We start from the raw sequence: 23,078 nt of genomic DNA, 5'->3' as shown, positions 1-23,078 counted from the left end.
TGTCAGTAAGTATCTCATTACCGAGCTCAAAAAACCGGAGGATCTTACGCTTCAAACTTTTGCCACGTCTTCTTCGTTCTCGAATTCGTCGTCGAGATCGAGGCTGATCGTTGCGACACGATTGTCGAAACGAAGAACGCAGGATATGTACGCAAGAACGGGATGTAAAAAAAAAAAAAAAGAAAAAAGGCTCAAAGGCGGGAAAAGGAGCGACGAACTGCTTGGAAAATGACCGAGGCATAAAATTTTTCGTAAGACCACCATGGAGGCTCGAAATTATTTATCTTTGATATGTTCGCTTTCGAGAGTCCTTGGTACGGTCGTACAGAAGTAAGTAAGATCACAAGCGTCATAGAGGCTCACGAGAGCCTCTGGGATTAGAACAAAAACATAAAAAATAGTAATCGTTGTATATGTGAGCATGTATGTATGTATAATGGTTTCGAAAGCGTTTCGAATCCGAGTCTCGTGCATATTTACGCACCTATATCATCGAATCATGTGTGTTGTGTTGTGTCGTGTGTTTCCTATGATATATCATCACTTAAACGCTAGCTTGTTTCATCTTTTATAATTATATACATGTTACAACGTCGCTAGGCATGCCTGTATTGTTCGGATATAGTATATTTGACGAGCACGTGACTCCTTACCCTTTATATCACATATCGTATATAAGAAGGCACCAGAAGTAATTCTAGGTCAAGAATCATACCGCGGCTTGAGCGCCGCTCACATTATGCTAACCAGGTAATGGAAACATCCATAAGCTGTACACGTGTTTACTTTCAGTGGCGTTCGTCCAAGCGTTGCCACGAACGGAATACGTCGAAACGTAAGAGCGACCCACTCCTCGAGCTTTTCTTCCGTCACGCTTTCAATTCATCATCGCCGAGAAAATAACGTAATTGCAATATATCAAAATTCCGACCACCCCAATATATCTAATACATAAATCACAAGAAAATTCCCACATTAACCGGAAGGTTCACTTGGATCGAATAAATTTGATCGTTAAAGATCAATTTCGTATCACATAATTTTACACGAAAAAAAAAACGAAATTTCATTCCATTTCGTTGCCTTATCAACGAGTGTGCCCATTCGTGGCGCCTACTTCGATACTTCATTCTCCGTCTCTGCTCACGAACCACATGATACAATCAGTGCAAGTTTAGTAAAGACTAGCCACTCGAGGCCGTCTCTGGATCACGCTTAGATCTTAAAGATCGTTCATCGTCGTGCGACAATTAATTTTACTTTCGCATAACATCACGATGAATCGATATAAAATTCTCGAATCGTGCAATTTTGCACCAACGAGAAGACGTCTCGATGTTTGGTCCATCTAGGACTCCAAGGATATGTACAATGAACACGTGTGTTTCTTAAAAAAAAAAAAAGAAAGAAAGAAGAAAACGATTTCAAGCTACCAGTACGCCTATTCGCTAAAGATATCACGTTCCATTCATCGATTCGAACACACGCGTAGCAGGATCGTTTACAAAATTCAACGTGTCGTTTGCAAAATACCCTGGATCTGATCGCGTGTTCCTTCCTGTCGTAAAAAAATCGTATCATGCTCGAGGGAACACGCGTTTCCAGGCATAAACAGGCGTCTCTGGTGCGATCAGATCGCGATCGGGTTCGCGTTTGTTTTACGACTAGTCGATCGCTTCCCTCAATGCGGCAAGCTGCTCCTCCCCAAGTTTCACTTTGTCCTGAATCTCACGGCCGTCCACGATCAGCTTCGCCTTCATGTTGATGAAGTGTTGATAATCCGCGAACTCTTCTTCGTTCAGGTACTTCGACAGAATCGTCGATACGTTCACACTGCGCTTGTCGATGTTGCTTTTTAGGATTTTCGCCTCTTCCAGCTGATCCATCAACTTGTCTCTTTTACTCTCCAGAATTTTCTGCGAATAAAAATAGAATGCTCTTTATTATCGTTCGTTGTTAAAAATTACTTCGAGTTTTCTAATTGCTGCAATATGTAGTAAAAGCTTATTTATCTGAATTCATTGAGAAACAGTAGTTCATGTAATTGAGGTTTATTGATTTCCTCCTCTATCTATGATTTCTCTTGGATTTCTATTTACTTTAAAGTTTTTACTAGAGTTAATTTTTAACCGCGTAATGGAACGTATTGCATAAGATCTCGTCGATAAATCAAGACGACTTTCTGCCTGGCACATGATTAATTGCACCTGCATTCTCCGTCCTTCCTGTTCAACAATTACAAATCGCCTTACGAAAGCACGTAACACAGCGAGTCGATGACAACGCAAGGACGCCGAGTAAAATTTCAATAAACGCGTATTCACTCCAACGCGGTCCGTGTTTATTTAAAATATCTTGCTTCGACGACAAATTATCGCTGTTTGCTTCGGCCGATCGACCTTGTATCCTACCCGTTTATCAATTTACGCGTACATTTCCAGAAAAAAAAATTAAATATTAATATCCGCGCATTTAATTAAACTATTACTCATTGTCTGTCGGTCCTTGTTCAGTAAAATTATTCACGTAATAGATTAAATACATTATTTAAATTAAAAATTTACCCTTTCCGCGTGATCAGCCGGCATTCCGTACAGAGCATTCTCAGCTCGAGCCAATCTACCGCTCAGGCCAAGAAGAAGGCTCGTGATCTTGCCTACTTCCTCCACGTGGAGCCGATACTTGGAAGCTTCCGCTGGTCTCGCGACCGCGGTGATCCTCGTGGCGACTCGCGCTCCCAAAGCTTCGTTTACATCTCCCTCTTCTCGCACGGCTTCCTGTTCCGCTCTCAGAACCACCAGCTTCTTGTCCAACCTCATCATCAGCTCCTCCTGCGAAGAAAATCGACAACGTTTCAAGGATTCGCCCTTTTCGACCGCGTGACAGAACGCAAGGGAAGCAGTCCGTTGTTCGCGTCATTTTTAACACAGTTTGATCAATGGGAAGATGAATTAGGCGACAGAGGATTAGAATCCTGATGACTTGATGCGAAAGGGAAAGCAAGGTACAAGCATATGTCTCGGTTTAAGAGAGTTGAAGGATGATTATATAGAAAAAAAGGAAGAGCTCGGTTCCGGGAATCGTTCGCATAAATTAATACATTCGCAGCTGGTAATTTTAAGGAAAGTTCCTGCGATTAAAGAACGAGTAAGAATTTTAAGAATGTACTTTCAAATACCCCATGCCTTATACTAGTTACTGTTGTTAATTTAAGTAAACGTATTTTCAGAGTTATTGATCATTGAAGAGCTTTATGAAAAAGGAAGCCATAAAACAAAACTTTGAATCGACCAAATTATTGGAATTTTAGTTCTAGTATTTCAAATTCGTAGCTATAAAGAGCCGCGCTATGTTTAGAAAATAAATGATATATTGCCCATATTTCTCACAGAACTGTAACTCATTTTTCAGAAAACTTCTCGATAGATTTCGTGATCTTGGTCCAATTAGATAGGATTGATCTAATCATATTTCCAAAAAAATCATTAAAACCGTAATATTACGTCAGCGACCACTGGGCGTATTAATACAACTAACTCCCTTCCATAAAAAATTCCTTACCTTTTTCTGCCTGAGATCAAGACTGTCGGTGGGAACGACAGGCGGCGACGAGTCTTCCTGCCGCGTCAACCCCTCGACGGTCACGTCACGCGTGTATCTTGTGAGGAATCTCGCCTTTCCTTCGGATGTGGTGAAGTAAGCCGATGTCGGGGACAGAGGACTCGTCAAGTCCGTCGATAATGGAGTGACGGGAGTAGAGGGTATCGTCTCGTGCCTGCAACAAGCATAGTTTCCATCTCTAAATCATTCGTTGGCGACTGGTCTTGATGTAATCCTGGCGATCACGGGCCACAAAAATCCTTGAGCAAAATTCGTGATCGTGGACGACACGGATTGCATCAGCCGGCAGCATGACTCACGATCGAATCGATCGGCACGTTTTGTACAACGGGGAACGTCGCACGGATGATTTACTGTCTCCATGCAAACGCATGTCTTGTCGCGCGGAACCACGTGGTTTCTCGTAATACGCTCTGCTCAGAGTTTGAGGAATTCGAATTGTCGTGGTTCTCCGTTCGTTAAATGATGGATGGCCACGTAGATAGCGCACGACTAAAGTATTTAAGTTAGATGCATTCTCTCGAGATACTACAATACTATACTATCGGAGAATCCCTCTAGTAGTAATTAATCGCTCGCCTTATAATACAATATCGAGTGACACACATGATTAGAATCAGGATTACGATTAAACAAAAAGAAGTTTAATTTGAATTTTGAACAAGCAACAGTTCATCTTAATGTTATGCATGTTTCGATTCCTATAATTCCCATTAAATTTCGATTCCCATAAAAGTGTAGAATATATGCAAGTATGTGAAAGAAATAGAATAGAGAAAAAAATATTAAGCGAATCTTCGGAGTTCCTTTTTATAGCCGCTAGAAAAATCGCATGGCAAGGGGTTAGTCGTACTATAAGAGCGATTTTACAAAAGAGGAGAAAGTGATAAAGAAAGGAAAGCGCGGTTTGTGGCAGTTCGAAGAGTAAGCCCACCGATTAGCCGATTGTAACGCTCGACTCGGCTCGCTCGTTGAACTGCAGGGAATTAATGAAAAGCGGAAGTGGATGCTGCAGCGAATATAATCCACCATGCCGCGTTTACGCGCAGATCTTACGCGCCGCGCTTCAAGAAGCCACCCGTGACCGCTTTCGAAAGCGTTTCTGCTCCACCGGGGTGTGGTAGGAAGCTCTTTTGCTCGGGTTCTCCGTATAGTTAACGAAGCAAACGTTACAAAGTTGTACCGGTGCCTACGGGGAAACGTTAGTTAGGCGGAACGACTCTAGGGCGTATAGTTAGTTAGTTCGCTATGAACGGATCAGCGGATGTTCTCAAGTCGGCGATTAGTTCAGATTGTACGGGAGTAGGTATTGCGAAAGGGAACATGGGTTTTAATGTACTTCTCCGTATCTTTGGTCTCCATGGTGGACGTGTTCTCGTGGCGTGGAGATTGTGACGACAACCGCGAGCTAAGATCGAGCGAAACGATGTCACTGCTAGTTCGTGTGAGACTGGCGAACGAAATGATGCGTAGACCACCAAGTAGCTAGCCTAACAATATCATTTATGGTTAGTTACGTAATCGCCTTGCGCCTCTAGTACTTTCTCCCGGCGCGTGCCAGCGAAAATATTGTCCTCGATTGGTCGGGTGGTTCCAGATTGGCGGGAAAGGGAAAAACTCGTTTCTCCGTCGAAATTAATCAGTGACAACTTTAAAAGGCACCGAAGAACGTTCGTGGCTACCTTTACTAACTTAATCGCCGAAAACTATTTTTCACTTTTCTTTTACGAAAAGCAAAATGTATGAAGATATTAAATTTTATTTCAAGATCTAATAGCCTTCCTGCGTTCTTTGTATCATTTCCAAACCAATCATCTTTTTATCGTTAAAGAACTTTTAAAGTCTGAGCACGATATGTGACTTCAATTTTACGTTCAATATTAAAAATCATTTTGTTTGCCAAAATAAGAACAAAATTGGAACGTAAAAATTCGAGGACAATGACAGATTCATCGTCCCTTCTCGCGATCTCGTAAAACGTAATCAAACAGGAACACGAAAGAAGTAACGACAGATATATGACGAACGATTAGAAAATTATAAATCATACAAATAGTCCGGACAATTTATCCTGTGTCATCGATTCATACCGCCTCTTGAAAACGACAATTATATCCCGACGTTAATAGAGTTCGTTTAACGATGCCTGACTGGGAATCTCGCGGTCACGCCCACGTAAACGTCACTCGCCATCCAATAAAGGTCCTTTCCATGAGCGACGACCTCTTTAGTCGAGGATCTTGTTTGCGGTGCAACGTGAAAAAGGGAAAACTCCTTGACACCGTTCCGCCGCGACCGAAGCGGGAAATTTTCTGGAATCGCGCGAATTGCCCCAATCGTGAAAATTTATAAGACTCGACCGCGTTTTTGTAACTAGATCTGTATCTAATCCCGGCGATCGGGGACTCGATTGATAATGCTGCATGGTCGAGGTGTTCGGTGAAAGTGGCAGTCGCAGGTTCGCACATGGAACAACCTGTATGAAATATCGACGTGGCGTATCGTCTGGGACGATCGGTTAACATTTATGTAACGATAATGAGAGGAAACGGCGCGGATAGCTGAGGGAACATGCAAATGATAGTTTCAAAGCTATGGAAATTATAGGATTTTGCATGGTCGTTTCAATCGAACATCGCTCGCTATGAGTTTAAAGTAATAATCTATAAAGTGAAATGCGGCTTAAAAGTATCTTCTGAATTTCAATCTATCGTGAAGTATGCTTCTTTCTACGATTCGTGACTATTATCTCGGGACTATTATCAAGTTATCATTATAATTTGGAACGATAAACATACAAAATTTATATTATGTAGATTTAACATTTCGAACTTTAATCTACGGATCCTCGCGGTAATATTTCCAACGTCTAAACAAGGAACAAATAACATTCCTTTGTACAACACACGCGGGAATCTCCTTGATAACCAGTTTCCAAAGAGCCTCCAATTATTCGAATTACAATAATAATACTCACTTTTTCTCCTCGTCTCCGTTCTCGGAGCACGGGGTCGTCGGTTCCTCGAGGGAGAGTCGGCGCCTAGGTCGCGGTTGCAAGGTCGCTTCCACCCTGAACAAACCGGTAACATAGTCGGTAGGCTTTTTATGCTCCGGCGCTGGAACTGATAAGAACAAATCGTTATACGGCTTGATTGTTCTGTTCAGCGAATTTCTGCATGCTTGGAATCCACGTGCGAGCATATACGTTGTACGTGAAGAGGAACCGAGCTAAAGGCAATAACGACGCGTAATTGAATAATACGGTTGACCCGTCGATTGGTTTAACGCTTATTAAAATAAAAGGTCGACGGCCCGGCCAGCGGACTCCACCTCGTTGCAGATGACGCACGAGCGCATCAACGGACGCGTGGTAGATTTGTATGTAACTAGTAACTACAAACTAGCTTGCGTATCTTATCGGTGTGTCCGCGAGTGTCGTATGAATGGTAAAAATTTCGACAAGCCGATCGAAGTCGATGACACTAGCCAGGCTAAATTTGCTCGCGATAAGTCGTCGATGGAATAGGAGAATTACTAATATCGATGTCTGGCTGACTTTTATGCGACGTAATTGTCTGGAACGCGGGTAATCCGGGATCAGTCTAAACCAGGGATCAAAGACCCAGGGACCAAAGATGAAAGAATAAAATGTGACAGATATAAAACATGTCTAAAGATTTTACGTTCGACCGAAAGCTAACGGTATTCTTTAACGTTTTTTTCTTTCCCTTTTTTCTTTTTCTTTTTTTTTTTTTTTTTATCAATAAGATATCGACGAGACCACAACTCACCTAGAAGAGGTACCAGTTTGTCGTTCGGATTGAGCTGGCTCGCCAAATCCCTGCCCAGTTCCTCACATTCGATTTCTTCTGGCAGTTTCTTTCGGCACAGTGGAATTTCCTGAGTCTTGGTTGGTGTTTCGCACTCCGTTGGCTCCAAGATTTCGGTCTGCGAGGCAGCGTCACTGGTAGCAGTATTCACTCGGAGCACAACTTCGGTACGTTGCAACAATGTCAGTCCCTCTATTCCTGGTTGAGGCGACATACACGGTGATACCGGAGGAGATGGTCTGTCTTCCTCGACTGGAGAATTCCTCGACGACGATGAAGAAGAAGCCTTCGACACGCTCGAGATCGAGGACGTCGAGGACCTTCCTCCGGATCTGGACTTACTCGACGAGGAAGACCTGTCTACTCTCAGCTCTATCTCGTTCGTTTGACTCGAACGGACGGGCGAGCTAGATCTGTTCGAGGAACCAGTGTTGTCCGTTTGTGTAGGACTGGAGACTTTTCTGTTGTTAGGTGAAGAATTGTCGCTCTTAGAGAAACTGTTGGATAATATCCGCGGCGAAACACGAGGATCTGACGATCTACCGGACGAAGAACTGGAACAGCTTCCAGATCGTCTCGGTACGGCGCCTCTCGAGCTGTCTCCTTCCATCTGATCCGGTGTTCTAGGAGGTGAATTGGTCGGGGCTGCAGGCCTTTCCGTAACGGCCGACGCCTCGATGGAGCTTCGAACTTCGTGACCTCGTGGCCAGCAACTGTCCGTCGTGATCGTCATTGTCGTGGATGCCGACGATGTCGTAATGCATGTAGTGATCGCGCTGGTCGACGTCGACGTAGCGTTCATTCTCTTCTCGTTACGCCGATTGAGCAGCTCGATGTTCTGCGAGGTCATTTCGATGGTGGCGCTTCGCTCGCGGAAGAAATCCTCCTCGACAACCGATGAGGGCGCGTCCATGCTTCGACTCTGTTTCTAATTGTAATTTATTCGATTAATCTTTCGTTTAAGTATAACAGAGACGAAAATTTTCATAGAATTAAACATATATAGATTCTAAATATTTGTTCACAGATGATGGATTTTCCAACTAACTAATAAAAAAGTAATTACTAAGCTGTCTAGTTTATGACTTTATGGGAAATTAAAATTTTTAAAGATGTACATACGAATAGCGTAATATGAAAGAGTCTGGTAATTACTAAAATAAAATAAATACAGTAAAATTTTCTTCTCTACTTCCTTACTACTTCCCTACTACGTACCATAAGAAAACAGTAAGTACTACGAGTACTTCGAGGAAACACTACTCGCTATAAGAAAGAATATATCAATAATGGCTGTGCTGTTCCACTGGGGTAACCTACTCCAGCGAGGATGTATCGGTACAATACGCGCTAAACGTCCGAAAAGAAATATTACCTCTCTGTTCTGAGGTAGGGGTTCGCAACTGGCCGCCAGCTTCCTGCGTTCGCGTTCCAGCTGTCGGTTCCTGTCGTTAAGGATCTCGACGCTCTGGGGCGACAGCCGTTCCCTACGTTGCTCATAATCGTGCCTTTTCTCTTGCTGCCTCTTCTCCTGATGATGATGATGATGGTGATGATGCTGATGTCGATCCTCCAGGTTATCGTTATTATTATTCTCGCTGGTTCGTGATCTCGCCTCACTTGACTGCAGTTTCTTGTTCAAATCGTGCGACAACTTTCCGATCACCTCCGCCGAGTGTTGCTGCTGTTGTTGTTGTTGTTGCTGTTGCGCGGACCGTTCCTCCAACCGATGATGAAGAGCGTCCACGCTGTGAGACTTGGAAAGCTCTGGCTGTTGCGGATGATGATTGTTGTGATGGTGATGGTGCTGCAACGGATGATGAGGCGTGACGCGCAGAAGAACCGGATCGTCGTGATCCCGCGGCGGTGGCCAGTCCTCTAGGCGAGATGTCGGTGACATGGTTCTTTTGTAACTGCCCTCGGTGTCGGGCGCTCCTCGTTCTCGACGATACGCCAAGTAAGAGGCCTTCGATTGACTCCTAGGACGAGAAAATTGGATGCTTACGTTAGGAGATCCTGATGAAGTTAGATCGCAAAGACAGTTGTTCAGAAAGTCGTACTTAAATTTCGTTACGCACTTTCCGAACAACTCAACTACTTATCGATAACCTACTTGATTGACTAGTTTCGTTGTGCAACTACAAAAACATTGTAGGAGTTAGAACCAAAGACCCAAGGAGTTAGAACGAAAGACGAAGAGTAATTATTCGTCTAACGCTGGCTGTTTGAAAAGTTTACACCGTGTGATTTACAGTGTGATCGATTGCGAAGTAAGACAGTTAGCGTTGTAGATTAGGATCGATGCAATCTTTAGGAATTTTTGAATTACGTAACGATACGCATCGACCTAAATTCTTACGGTTTTCTTATCTTCATTTTTATTGCCGTAGGATATCTTAGCGAAGATGATCCACCGTCTAGCAAGACAAATACTGTTCTATATTACAATCGCGTCTTCGTCATTTGTTTGATCCGGCACCACGCCCGAAATTTCCGTTATTGCTCAGCTATCAAAAATAAACGGACGAAAATAGAGCATCGCGAAACAGGAAATACGCACATGGTAAGGTTCGAACGTAAATAGTTGCGCATCTGTTCGCTTTGATCGTGCGACTTGACGTACCTACGACTACAAGGTTAGGTTATACTTGAATTTCCAGTTCGCGCCTGCTTAGAGACAGGTTCGTTCGAATTTCGATGAGGTTCGTTCGTATGAACTCGCGTCTGATTATCCAGAAGGCGGTGTCTTTCTAACTGGACGCGATACACGTTGATGGTCGGAGAAAAAAGTGGACGATTCGTAAACACGCGATTTCCTCGAAATTTAGATTCCATGTTCTTTCTCGAACGTGTCACGATTTCTTGTTTGTATTTAGTTCAGACGCAAACGTTCGAGAGCAATTACGAGTGATAAACTTACGCATAATTGCTCTTTGAACTTTTAGATTCTTTTCGTGACCTGCGGAATTTTTTATTTCGATATCTTTAGCGAGAGGGTCGTGAAATGGCAATAAGCTTGAAATACGAGGCAATTCAATAGAATGCAACGTTTATGTTCGGCCGGAGGGTCTGCTGCTAGTTACCCTATTAATACTCGATAGAAAATATCTGCGTACATATATTCATAAGCGTAATTACTGCGTCGTGATCAAATTTCGAGTATTGGCGGAATCGCGATTAAACGGAGACCCCCATCCACGGACAAGGCATAAATAAGCATACGAGCCGATAGAATGGAAATTCTTTACCGATCCCGTTTCTACGCCCATATTTAATACACTTCGCCGCGATATTTACGTTTCTGCGCGTAATTGACGCGCAATTATACGCTAGAGAATTCTAATAAAGCCAGTGGAACGGGACGTTAGCCCACGTCCATGAACAAAATGTCGATTCCGGCTCGTTATAAATAGTATATTCTCTTTTATTCGATGTAATTTATTCTCATATTTGCAATGGCGCATGGGATTGGCGTTAAGGTTTGTCGAACCTATTCGTGATTCCACGAACGGAACACAAAGTGCTCTTTGGCGAGCGTGCCGAGAGTAAAAGTGATCCATTGTTCGGGTGCCTAGCTTGCGAAATTCTTACCAACGCATCCGCGTCGATTAATCGCGAGGCGTGATTGATTAATCCGCAACGATTCACTTGTCGTCCCTTTAAATAAGGATACGAAACACCCTATACTCGGATTATAATGCAAGTGCAGCTCGATGAATACCGGATACGACGAGAGCGTGTTACGTGAATTTCAACGAGCGTTCCGGTTCGAGGAACGCTCCCGATCCTTTCCCAGCGACTTTTCCGCAAAGACGCGTGCGCGTGGAAAGTGATCCGATCGTCGGGATGACGGGTAACGCTCTCTTTACTTGCCTAGGATCAGACGAAATTACGTAAGCAACGTTTCGTGCGAAAGTCATCGTAATCGGAAGGAAAGTGTAACATCTGTTGGCAGATCTAGTATGTGAAACGCTTTGTTAGAGAAGAGAAAAGATCATGTAATATCTTTTAGACGAACGATTTACTAACTATTCTTTGAACGTCGGAAGAAAAGAAAGAATGAAAGAAAGAAACTAGGACGTAAGCAAATTTCTATTTTAATGTAGGTGTCAGTTGAAGTGGTTCCTTGGCTACCGTTTATGGTATGATCTTTAAATTCTATCCTTCTTGCGATTCGAAAGCGATGACAAACAGTATAGCAATTATCTCGGTCTCGGTGCAACCGTTCGGTTGAAATCAAAGTCCGTGACAATCGATATCTCCGATGACTTATCATTAATTGATACTTAATTTCTTGCAAGGTAATAATCGACGTTATTGCGGTTCGATATCTATGTCAAATTTGCTCGTTTCGATCGAATCTGGGCTGATATTGTCATGCTCCGTCTGTCGGTATATCGTCATCGCGTGCCGGATTTACGGCCCAAATATAGGTGTACTTTGAAACGTACATGCGTAACAAGAGTAATGCGAAACATGGTTAAATAGCTACGCCTCGAGTCGCTTTCTTGAATTAATCAATCGCGAATACTATGTTCGATGAAACATGACTTGATTATAATTAGATATAAAAATCTAATCTCTTGCGATTCTTAATTAACGATTTATATATTACTGTCTCTGTTTTGTACTTTCTTTGCTTGATGGGAGAAAAATAAGTTTTACGAGTCACATGATTCTACATAAGGGTTTACGCGAGGGAGGTATAAGACAGAAAGGTAAAACAGAAACTTTTCTTCGAAGAACCGCTGGACTAGAAGTTCACACGGCTATCTTGCGCTGGATTTCTGTCCCGTTCTGGTTAGGAACGTGCGTGGCTGCCGGCGGAAAAGAAAGTTTTTGTCGTAACGAGGTAGTCCGAGCGAAGGACGAAAGTAAAATTTGCATCTCGATTCTAATCACGTGGTTGACTCGACACGATTTTGTCGCGATCGGACCAGAGAACTCGACACCAATCAACTCGTCATAATTTTGTCAACAAAGAACGCAAACGGGTCAAGCGACTCTGTTTAAATTTCTTTTTAAAATCTTCCACGAGTTCCTGAACCACTTTTACGACCATTCTTTCGAATAATACCCATCTCCTCCTTAATGCTTCCCCGTATACGTATATTTAGAGAAAATAAATCTCCTTAATTCAGCGGGACCAATAATTCGGATCCGCAACAAAGTGTGTCAAGTGAAACGCGATTAGTTCGAAACAAAAATGACCGGCGAACTTCCGAACTATCACGAAACCCCGCATCAAACAACAACCATTAATTCGCACTACCTGCGTCACGCACAAAAACATCCTCGAAAATTAAAGCTTCAAAACGATCGGGTCGAGAGTTGGTTGGCAAAAAAAGGAAAAAGGAGGATCTCACGAGAAATCGGCGCGGGTCCGATGCTCTATCATTTCCGAAGCGCGCGATAGTTCAGCGTGAGAACGAACCTGGAAGAAAAATCAGCCATCCCGGATCCTCGAGCACGCGAATCGCTTCCGCGAGCGTTGCGTTCGTACGTATCTTTGTCCTAGAATGCTCCGACCTCCAGAGCGAACTCGATTCGGCTCTGCCTTCGACTTCCTTTTTTTCATGGCTTTTTGTTTAATCGTCCAGAAACGGCCGCGTACCGTAAACGATTCCATTGTAAAATCGCGCGTTACGTAACGTGGCCGTGTAACTCGATGTGTTGCGCAAGCGACGCGGCGCGTGATAGCGCGAGATATAGGTATAATTTTATAAGTATATACAATTATGTAAGCGGACACAGGAGACAGGAGTCGCGACTGCAGGAGACCGCGATTTCCTGTTGCGTTCTCCGATCGCGCAAATTCATCCGCATCACCTATTGAATACTTTCTTGATTACCTCTTGAGTCGATCTCGAAACAAGCTAGAGAAAAACAACAATTTCCAGTCGGATCGGTGGAAAAGCTCGAACCCGGAAAACAGATCGCAGGGAAAGTGCTTTACAAATTGCTTGGCGCTCGAGATATATGCACGCGACGTGCTTTTAAACGAGGACTGGTAATAAGGTTCGTTCGTAAAATAAGTAACGAGGCATTTTGCCGGACGGAGCTGACCGCAACGGGTAGCTGGCGAACATCAGGCTTAAAAGTTACTCCTGGTAATGACCATACGTAACGACGTACACGCACGGGACCCCTTTCACGACACGTGTTTCTCCTCGGTTCCTCTTTTTCTTCCCTCTCGAATGCGGATAATTATCGCCTGGGATAAAGCACGCACGCGAATAACCAGGAGGAAGCTGTCGACGCGTTCGCGTCTTTTCTTTTTCTCCCCCAGTGTGGCGCGTTTGTCCTTACGTTCTGGTGGTGATCAAGAGAGCTTAATTAAGTAGGCGTAAGCGCGGAAGACGCTACGACGAGGCTAAAGCGTTTCTTTAATCGTGAAACTATGATTTTGTTCGCTTTTCACGTTTTCTGTCTATACTTCCCTCTTTCGCGAGGTAAAGGCAGAGGAGAAATCCCAGAAGTTTCTAAAAGTGGTTCATCGATTCTTAGGCTCAGATTAATAGCACGATCAATTAGGAGTCCACTTAGCGAACGTAGCCAATTTCGAAACTTTATTGCTTCAACTTCCTTACCGTAATATTAAACTGTATATTAGGGAGCTGTACGTATTACGGAATTTGCTACGATTATCCATTCCAAATTTACTGTCGTAAATTTCCCTAATAAAAACGTCTCGAAATACCGTTGATTTTCTCTCTTTTTCCTTTCTTCGATTATATCGGACATAGTCTAATCTGCAGGCCGGTTTTTCGACAAGCCGGTGTTGGTCGAAAAAAATGATCGATAAAAAATCTAAAAAGACCGATTACGTAAGGCAGTGCGACTCGTTCGATCGTTAAGTTGAAATTACCTATAAATCGTGGGTCGAACAACTGCAGCCTGTAAAAAAAAATTTGCGAGGCAAATAACAATGCTGCAGCTCTGTTGTAGGAGTTAAAAGTAAAATCGGCGAATTATTGGCAGGATGCAGCTTCTTTCGCCCGGTAGTCGCTGCAAGAACCAGTATATCACGGTAATTGATGGTTAGCAGCGTATTTCACGGCCGGTCGCCTTCGATCTATAGCCGAGCTCAAATGTTGGGCGTTTATCTCCAGAAACGATATCGGCTTTGGACAAGCAGATAATACCAATGCAAACATATTGACCTGCTTTTTTCGAAATTCCAGTGCATACCTTTGACTCGCGTTCTACGGTCGATATCGATAAGACTTTACGCCGTATAGTCGATGTTTATTCTCGAAAGAGGAAAATTTATGAAGTTATTCCCAGCAATCGCTAGTGTACACGTGCTTGCACCATTAGCGTAATTCGAAGAAATTGTAACAGCCAAGCTTTCAAACGTTCATGATGAAAAATTAATTCGAAAGTGATCCAAGAGAACTGTAATCGCGTGAGACTGCCAACAATGTTACTCCTGAATTTATATTTCATTTATACAGAGAGAACACTACGTTTGAAAACAACATATCTAATGCGAACGCGTTTCATTATACGCGTGAATATCACGTACATCGCGAAGTGACATTTACATGCCACGGTATATCGATACGAAATAATACATTAGGAAGGAGCAGCGGATATTCGAGAATAATTTAAGTTTGCCTGGGTCGTCACGATTTTATTCCATGACTGCGAGGACAGATAGAAGTGGCGTCAAAGTGCAATGTCGAGTACGAAGATTCTGTGTAAGAAAATTTTTGCATTTGTTAGTCCTTCGTGTGTTTTCACGAATTTCCGCTTACAATCGTTTAGCTAACTCTTTCGTGCGCTATCGTCTGGATCTGAAATAATTAGGCGTGTTGATAATATCTTCTTAATACTTTCATCGGTTGTCAGTTTGTTGCCACGACCACGACATCGAGTTCTCGACCGATTTGGAACCAATAACGATTCCGTTCTCCTTGCCTCGATTTGCTTTATTCGATGCGATTACCAGTCCCCCGGTCCACCGATCGGGGAACATTAAATTCCAAGTAAATACCGATGCGTGTATTGTGTATCGAGGCACGAACAAGAACGAATCGTTCGTGCAGTGAGATAAACGTCGTTGAAATGTTCCTCCGAATCACGAATATTCCAGCAAGCTTGAAATTGGTTGCCTTACCAATTTAATACGTGACCAATTAAGTTCGTGCAAAGTGGAAAAAGTGGTTTTCATGTTATTTGGAGGTGTCTGTTGGGTTGTGAGAGGCCGTGTTTTAAACTGGATTTATTTATCATCGTTTATTTGCGCGTGGGTATGCGGACGAATACGTAAACCTTCTGATAATTAATTAAATGCGAGAAACACCGAGTGTTTACTTCAATAATATTTCTTCAAGACCGGGCGATCAGTGACGCTCCTTTACAGTGTATCGACCGATCGATTCAATAATTTAAAATTTACATGAAATACTTAGTTTGTTTCTTTTTTAGGAATCTTTGGTATATGATTTTACGATACTTGACCTATTCGTATTTCCAAAACATGGTGCTCTGAGGGGCGGGTCTCCTCTCTTTGCTTAACGAACTTTTGATTTTTCTTCAAATGAAATGTTACAACTAAAGTAAAAGCTTTCAACGCTGGATCGTTCGGTAGGCTCGTGAAACATCGAATGAAAGTCTGTGGATGCCAAAGATGCCAAGATTTCGTCGGTTAAAGCCATTGAGGTCGAGTTATAGTTGGTAGACAACAGCGGAGACAGCGAGTTACAGAACAATTATTACAACACTTCGCTAATTAACTCAAACCGAGTTTGATCACGCGTAACTTCGTCGCCGATACGACGACGACCTGGCGAACCGAGAGAAAGAGGGACGGGCGAAAGAAGGAAGTGCAACAATTTAATATTTATGAGAGCGTCAGGGCAACAGTTTAGTCATTCGGACGGATCGCTGCGGCGATCGTCGTATCCGGTGGCACGAAAGGATGCCGATTCAAGCGAATCATCTGGAACGCGCGTTTTCATGCCGTGAAGTCCGATGCGCCTGTGCCGTGATGGGCTAATACCGCTTGCCGCTTTTAAACGATCGTCCAACTAGAAACGTAACTGTATAAATTGATTCGATAACGTAACTATTTATCATATAAATCACGCTATGTGCATAATGCAAATGACAACTCTGAAGACCTTTTTCCATTTGCTAGAACGGATTAGAGAAATTAAAAGCTGAACTCAATGCATAAAACGCTTCGTAATCGGAGAGACTATGACAAAAATATGATTCTCAAATTTTTGTATCCCAATCTCGCTGTCGTTTTAGCAAACGAAGACACTCTGAGAACTTTCAGAAAGACGCTAGCGTAAAAGAAAAAATTATACGTTTCAACGACGCTATCACATTTTCGTCAAATTCAAGAAATTCTTTAACGATAAAAGAATACGAATGAGATAAAAATGTTCCAAAGATCGTAGTGGAATTAAATATCGATACCGATATCTCGAAGCTCTGCAATTCGAAAGATCTATTACTTTATCTCTTTCATACACTTTATCATTAATTCACAAAACACTTGCGATCGAATTCCACTGAAGGTGGCCGACGTTTTAAACCTACTCCATAAACTCATAGCCACCTGTCACCTTTTGTATTATCAGTTGTCGCTAATCAGGCGATTCAAATACAAAGCCATATGGAGCGTTTCAGTCCAGTCATCGTTCCGTAAGCCGCTTGAAAGCCTCGATCAATATTATTATGTCCAACCCTTTGAAGATACTCAGAAGCTCCGAATTATCATCCGTATTATCATACTTTATTCACAAGGGCTTCGTATATCGTCGAAACACAGAGAAACCCTAAAATGTTGGCAAATGATCCAGAGTAACGACTAAGCCGATTTCATGGAATCGCGGTCGCAATATCGATCGGTGCTCGCTTTCTACGTTGAAAAAGTTTATTCAGGATGCCAGGTCGAGTGCAACGTAATCGACTTGGCTATTGTTTTCGCGAGAGCGTTGCTTCAAACGGCGCAGGTGTTAACTAAATACAAATGGCCACGATACCTATGCAGGTATGCGTATGTAAATGCTCGCATCGTGAACGCGTTTCTGCGTCGGCTTTGGTTCTTTCGAGGCTAACGACTGACAACCAGCTGTTCGTTTCGACAATTTACAACACGAAAAGGTAATTAGCACTTACAGAAAAAGACATCACCGGACAAGGTGTACGTCAAACTAAATGAAGACGTTGCGCGTCGTAAAAAGTGAAAACAGAGGTACTGTTTGCCACGAACGTCCTGTGAAACTTTGGAAATTAGAGACTGTCGCCTTCGGCACGTCCGGGAAACGATATTCGGTTCGAAGAACTTTTAATTTCCTACTGAAACAAAATCCAAACAAATTGAAGGCGTTTCACGAAATCGAGTGACCACGAGCTTTATTTCGTTTCGTCATTCGGTTTCTTTTTCTGTGGAAACGCAGGACCGGACGAACAACGGCGACGATGCGAGTGAAATCTCGTGCTGTTTGCGTTGCACGAAAAGTAGGTAACCTTCGTTCGCTGGCGATCTCGAAAAATGCGTTTCGACTTGAGGATATCGGATGAAAGTACGCCTCGTTACCCCGGGAATTGCAGCAGTCACAGTGCTGTCGAGGACACTGTCGGCAATGTTGGGCCGACTTTTTACGAATCGGCAATACGAACGATTGAAATTTGCGGCTCGTTGTTTCGATCCTTGGATTGCTTTTCGAGAAGGTCCGCGACGCTGCGCTGCTCGAAATAATCGTCGAATTTCGAAATAACCGTGAGGCTTGAAATTTAAATTGTTTTATAGATAACTGTGTTTCTTAATCTTGCAACGCTGTTTGCATCCAATCGTATTTTTTTATCGATATAAACCTTTTGTTACCTAAAAGGATTTTTCTTTGTAGAAACGAGAACGAGTTTGAAATATCGACATCCAAGAACCACGGTAGAATTAAAACAGTCGATAAAAAATATTACAAAACGCAATAAAACAAATGGTTATTTTACACTTAGGGTAACATCTTGTTACTTTAATTGTTGGCAACAAGCAATTTTTCTTGCCGCGAAGAAACGACCGTCCACAGAGCGCGACGCGTTACTCGGGCACAATTAGCAATTTTCCACGATTCGCTCGAATTTCATCGTCTGCCCTTGGTCTCGCGTCGCGAGTCACGGTTTTCGACCTCGTCTTCATGGAACCCGCTCCTGCGGCCAACGTACTTGTCTTCTCTCCTCCTACTCAGCTCTGAACACCGTGGAGTACTGTTATGAGTAGCAGAAATGCTGAACAACGGGCAGCCATAAGCATCAACGAACAGGTATTTCGCTATTTTCCCATGGTGCACAGCTATCACGAATCGATCGCTACTACTTCCGTACGAATTCTAAAAGCAGTTCACTCGCAGTCTCACGAAAAACGCGTTATGTCATCGCGACCTGGAGGGAACAATCGCCAATTACTCTATTGTCGTCGATGACGCGGCATCATTCTTATATCTTGCGAACGAAGCTCCGTCGCGACATTTGGATTTTTATAAAGAAGAATCAGCATGAAGAGAAGTGTAAAGGAAGGAAGCACAAGAGTGAGTTTCTGCTCACTTTCCACTGCCACGCTTTCATCCTACTTTGCTACCACTATCAGCACCTGTGATCTTGTTGGAAAGATTTGCGCCTGATGAATTAAAAATAGGAAATGGAAATACTTTACGTAAACGATTTCCTTCCGCCGCGGAACAAAATTTATTCGCAACAAAAATAAAAGTTATTTCCACGTACCGGAGGAAAGATGAACAATGGAAGTTTCATAATTTTACCTTTGGTCTCGATCAAGAAATTCCAGAGTGTCTCTTGTAAGTTAAACACGCCTTTAACCTGCTTATCACGAGTTTGAAGGACACGCCTGTCCAGATAATTGTAAGGCACTCGAAATTGAAGATAACTCAAAAGTTGGACGAAGGATAAAGTTTCTACGAGCGTAAGCTTTTACAATCATGCGAGAATTTGCATATTTATCTCGCGAAATAGAACCTTGACGTGACATGTCCTTCGCTTCAATTGCTCATCGCATTCGAAACTCCATCCTTGTGTTACGCCGTCCGGTCTGGCAACTTATACCACACCCAATGATCAACGATCAATCGTTTCAACAACCAAAAGATGCAAATGATCCATGAATCATCCTGGAAATTCTTGTCACCCATCGTGTTAAAACGTATCTTAATTTCAATTCTTTGTTGATCGAAGCACAAAGGAACATCAAATTATTCGCGTGTAACAATGAATTCAACGTTCGAGCCGTCCAATACGTTTCGTTGATTTGCGTCACAAACGATGATCGTTGTTCAAACCGATGCAAACTTAGCGATATTCGTTATTATCGTTTCTGCATTTAGCACGAAACCTCGTGAATTTCTTGGCGCGCGATTAATGGAAACTAATACGTTGTTTCGGCTCATAAACCTCTCGATACGAAGGAGGATTCACTTTCGCGCGTCAGTCGACGCTTATTTCCATTCAAGGTCCCCGTGATTCATAAGCGTTTATAAAATGCAATTGCACGCTGCAAACAAACGCATGACAGTCATCAGCCTACTACGCTCGTAACAGCCTGCATTTATTATAAACGCGCATAAGCGAGACGGGAGTTGCGTTGTTTTCGTAACGTGTGGAAATTCAGGTCAATCGCTCGATTCCTCATCCACGCGTCTTCACAACTATACAGTTTCCTGTTTTCGATCTTCATGTTGGTACACGAATTCCATCTAATTTTTCGATAGCGACAATGCAATAGTGATAAGTTATGCACCTTCAGATTTTCCACAAATTTGAGAAATTTACTTGTGATCGTTATTTTAGAGATAAGAATAAGATAAACGCATCTGTGTTAAAGAACAACTAAAAGTATAAAGGAAATGAGAAAATTTTAAAACGTCGCGTCGATGAATAATGGCTTGGAGTAACACATCAGGCAGTATTGCCTTTGTTTCAGTGAAAACCATTTGATAAAGCTCGTATCTGTGCGTGGGAAGAGTGTTATCGGCGTTATCAAGCCCGCATGACAGCGTTAACCTGCGTACTTATCGCTCGCCCTCGGTAATATATTTCGTCCGAACTTTCAAACGCGTTGCGTACTATTCACCGGGTTCTTCTTGTATGGGTATACCCCTAAAAAAATTCTACAGACGTTGTACAACAACGATTCGTGCTTAGTGCATTCGTTTCTGGCCTCGATAAATTACGTTGCGTCCTTGGCGCCCTGATACAATCCCTGGAAGATCCTTGCAGGAAGTTGCCGTAAAAAGAGGAGGAACATTTGCTACACGATTTCGCTTCGATCAGAATCCTTCGTTTAATTACAAACAACGTTAATTACTCTCCGAACGACACTCGTGAATTAAAAGAACGGCGGTAAACGCGTAATAGATCATCTTGTAGCGGCTGGTCGCGAGAGCAATTAAGGCATTTGTCAGCGCTTGACTTCGCGTTCGAGACCAACGAAAGGAAAATTATCCTTGAAAGTTACGGGCTAATTACCAGATAGAAATTGGTGTTCAGCGCTCGCTGTATACTCATAATATCGCATAATAATCGATTTCAGCAAGTTAACTCGACGATTTACTTCACACTTTGAAGGTTCCGCAAATACTGAAATTTCTACGCGTCCGTTTCACGCGACACATTCCAAAACGATAAACCGTGCACTTGACACGTATTCTAATAGCGACGCTAGTCGTTGAATTAACTTTACGAGGGACCGACGTTTTCGTTGTTATGTCATTAAACGTAGCGTGACGCGCTGGTGCAAGTCCATGATGGCTTTTTACGTAATCCCACAAAGTCTGCGGGACAGGGTCGCGACACGTTTCACCGTAATAAAAAGTGCGCGTTTACAAGCCGGCCAACAACACGAACACGTGGCTACCAATCGACTTTCACGTTCTTACAGGTTAGAGATAGGCCGAACCGCAACGATCGGCCGCTCTACTCGTTTCTGAAATTTTTCGCTTTACTCTGGTCGCGTTAATTCTGCGGTAAAGTCAGGTACAACTTGGTAGAAGAAGCGTGTCGATCGATACCTCGAGATTCGATAAGAAGCGACCTGTGGACTCGTGTCGAATTTCTCAGGGAAACGTGAAACTTTGGTCGAATTCGCCGCTAGCGACGAGCATGATGAAATATAAACTACTGCGAATTTTACCATATCGAAAGTTCGATCTGGCTTGCATAATTCATGAGTTTGTATGAAAAAATAAGAAAACCCTAGGAAGATATGATTGGAGCATTCTAAAGTCCAAATCCCTCGAATCGTGTGAACACGAGTTCGCAATAACTCCGAAACATGCAACGCTTTCACGAATCCATCGCAAATACTCGTGAAAACCGACTTCGAAAACCCGAAACTATTAGCAGAATCAGCCCGCATAAAATTGAATTCGCTCGTGGTTATCGAGCCACTTACGAACAGTTACCTTCGCTCTATCGATTCCTCGTCAGTGTTTCGATAACATTCAAATGACAGCGCTTCCAATTATGCATTAGTCATAGCACCTTATACGCAATAGCAGTGAGTAGCAGTACAAAGATGGTACCATCAACAATCACAAAACCTTTCACGAAAAGATGTCGTGTAATTTCATCGGCTCGTCAATTCGCTACGTCAACGTGATCAGAGTAAATAAAATGGTCGATGATCGGCTTCGTGGCCTTGACAGAGCCGCGAACGACCGTAAAGAGGAGGCTGCTACCAGGTTGCGTAGTATGTTCCTTGCAAACGACGTACAGTGATTCATGCTCGACCCCGCGGCCCTCGTTCGTCCGCCATAACGGTTTCAACGTCGATTAAAATACGTAATGGACACCTTAATTGGTGAGCGACACGTAACGCGTGCCTGCACGATCTAAAATCGCGGAAGTCGCGGTTGTAAAACGTCGTCTACTTTCCCACGCTTCGAATTAATTGCTCCCTGACAGACACCGTGAAGGTTTTTCTTCTTGCGTGCTGAGTAATTCATACATTTGCCATTCTAGAAATAGTTACTGTGGTTTCTGACAAGTGGCTAATATATATTTTCAATAGGAAGAATGACAAGAGCACGTGGCAGTCAACAACTGACCGATGTTGATGATCACAAACCGAGAAACGTTTGAAAACACGAAATCGGAGTCGATCTAAGCTCGTTTCATCGATCCAGATCGATTACCTGGTCATTTGAGTAATGCCTCGAACGAGTTGGTTACAGAAGCTAATCTAATTGAATTTGATCTATTCGAGTTGTTTAAAACGTGTCAGCGAACTCGAATTTCTTCGACGATTCGATGTCTGTTTAAGCTGCTATTCGACTGTGGCTCGGTTCTCGAATTATTCAACTTATTTGTTCGGATCGATTTCACTCGATTCCACCTCCATTCGAACCTCCAATTACAAATGAACCGATCTGCTACACCGAGAACGTAAATCACCGGACTAGAATCATGTGAATTAATGAGGTCAAAGCGAGCAAGCTACATTTTAAGTTCGAGCGTATAAAACGCAACGGCTTTTAATTGAATGAGCATCGTGCGAACTTGTCGCGTGTTCAGTTGCTTGTGGCACGCAAACCTGCCCGTTTTTACCTTTAGTTCATTAATAAAAACGACGATAAAAAAGGCGTCGGGGCAAAGATG

At 42.9% G+C, this 23,078-nt stretch overlaps 1 protein-coding gene across 3 annotated transcripts in view; it reads right to left on the bottom strand.

The window, feature by feature from the left end:
* Positions 1-879: 879 nt before the first annotated feature.
* The window catches only part of LOC117204452, a 162,349-nt gene continuing 140,150 nt past the window's right edge, over positions 880-23,078 (bottom strand). For all 3 annotated transcript variants that reach the window (XM_033441859.1, XM_033441860.1, XM_033441861.1), the window contains 6 exons: positions 8,827-9,430; positions 7,413-8,379; positions 6,599-6,743; positions 3,562-3,775; positions 2,565-2,831; positions 880-1,916 (listed from right to left, as the gene is read on the bottom strand). In XM_033441859.1, coding sequence (XP_033297750.1) covers positions 1,665-1,916; positions 2,565-2,831; positions 3,562-3,775; positions 6,599-6,743; positions 7,413-8,379; positions 8,827-9,430 — 2,449 coding nt within the window. In that variant the 3' untranslated portion in view covers positions 880-1,664. The remainder of the gene's footprint in view (positions 1,917-2,564; positions 2,832-3,561; positions 3,776-6,598; positions 6,744-7,412; positions 8,380-8,826; positions 9,431-23,078) is intronic.

This window comes from Bombus bifarius, unplaced genomic scaffold, assembly GCF_011952205.1.
Source record: "Bombus bifarius isolate JDL3187 unplaced genomic scaffold, Bbif_JDL3187 scf7180000007978, whole genome shotgun sequence".
In the NCBI taxonomy this organism is placed as follows: Eukaryota; Metazoa; Arthropoda; class Insecta; order Hymenoptera; family Apidae; genus Bombus; species Bombus bifarius.
This window is presented reverse-complemented; position numbering and strand designations above follow the sequence as displayed.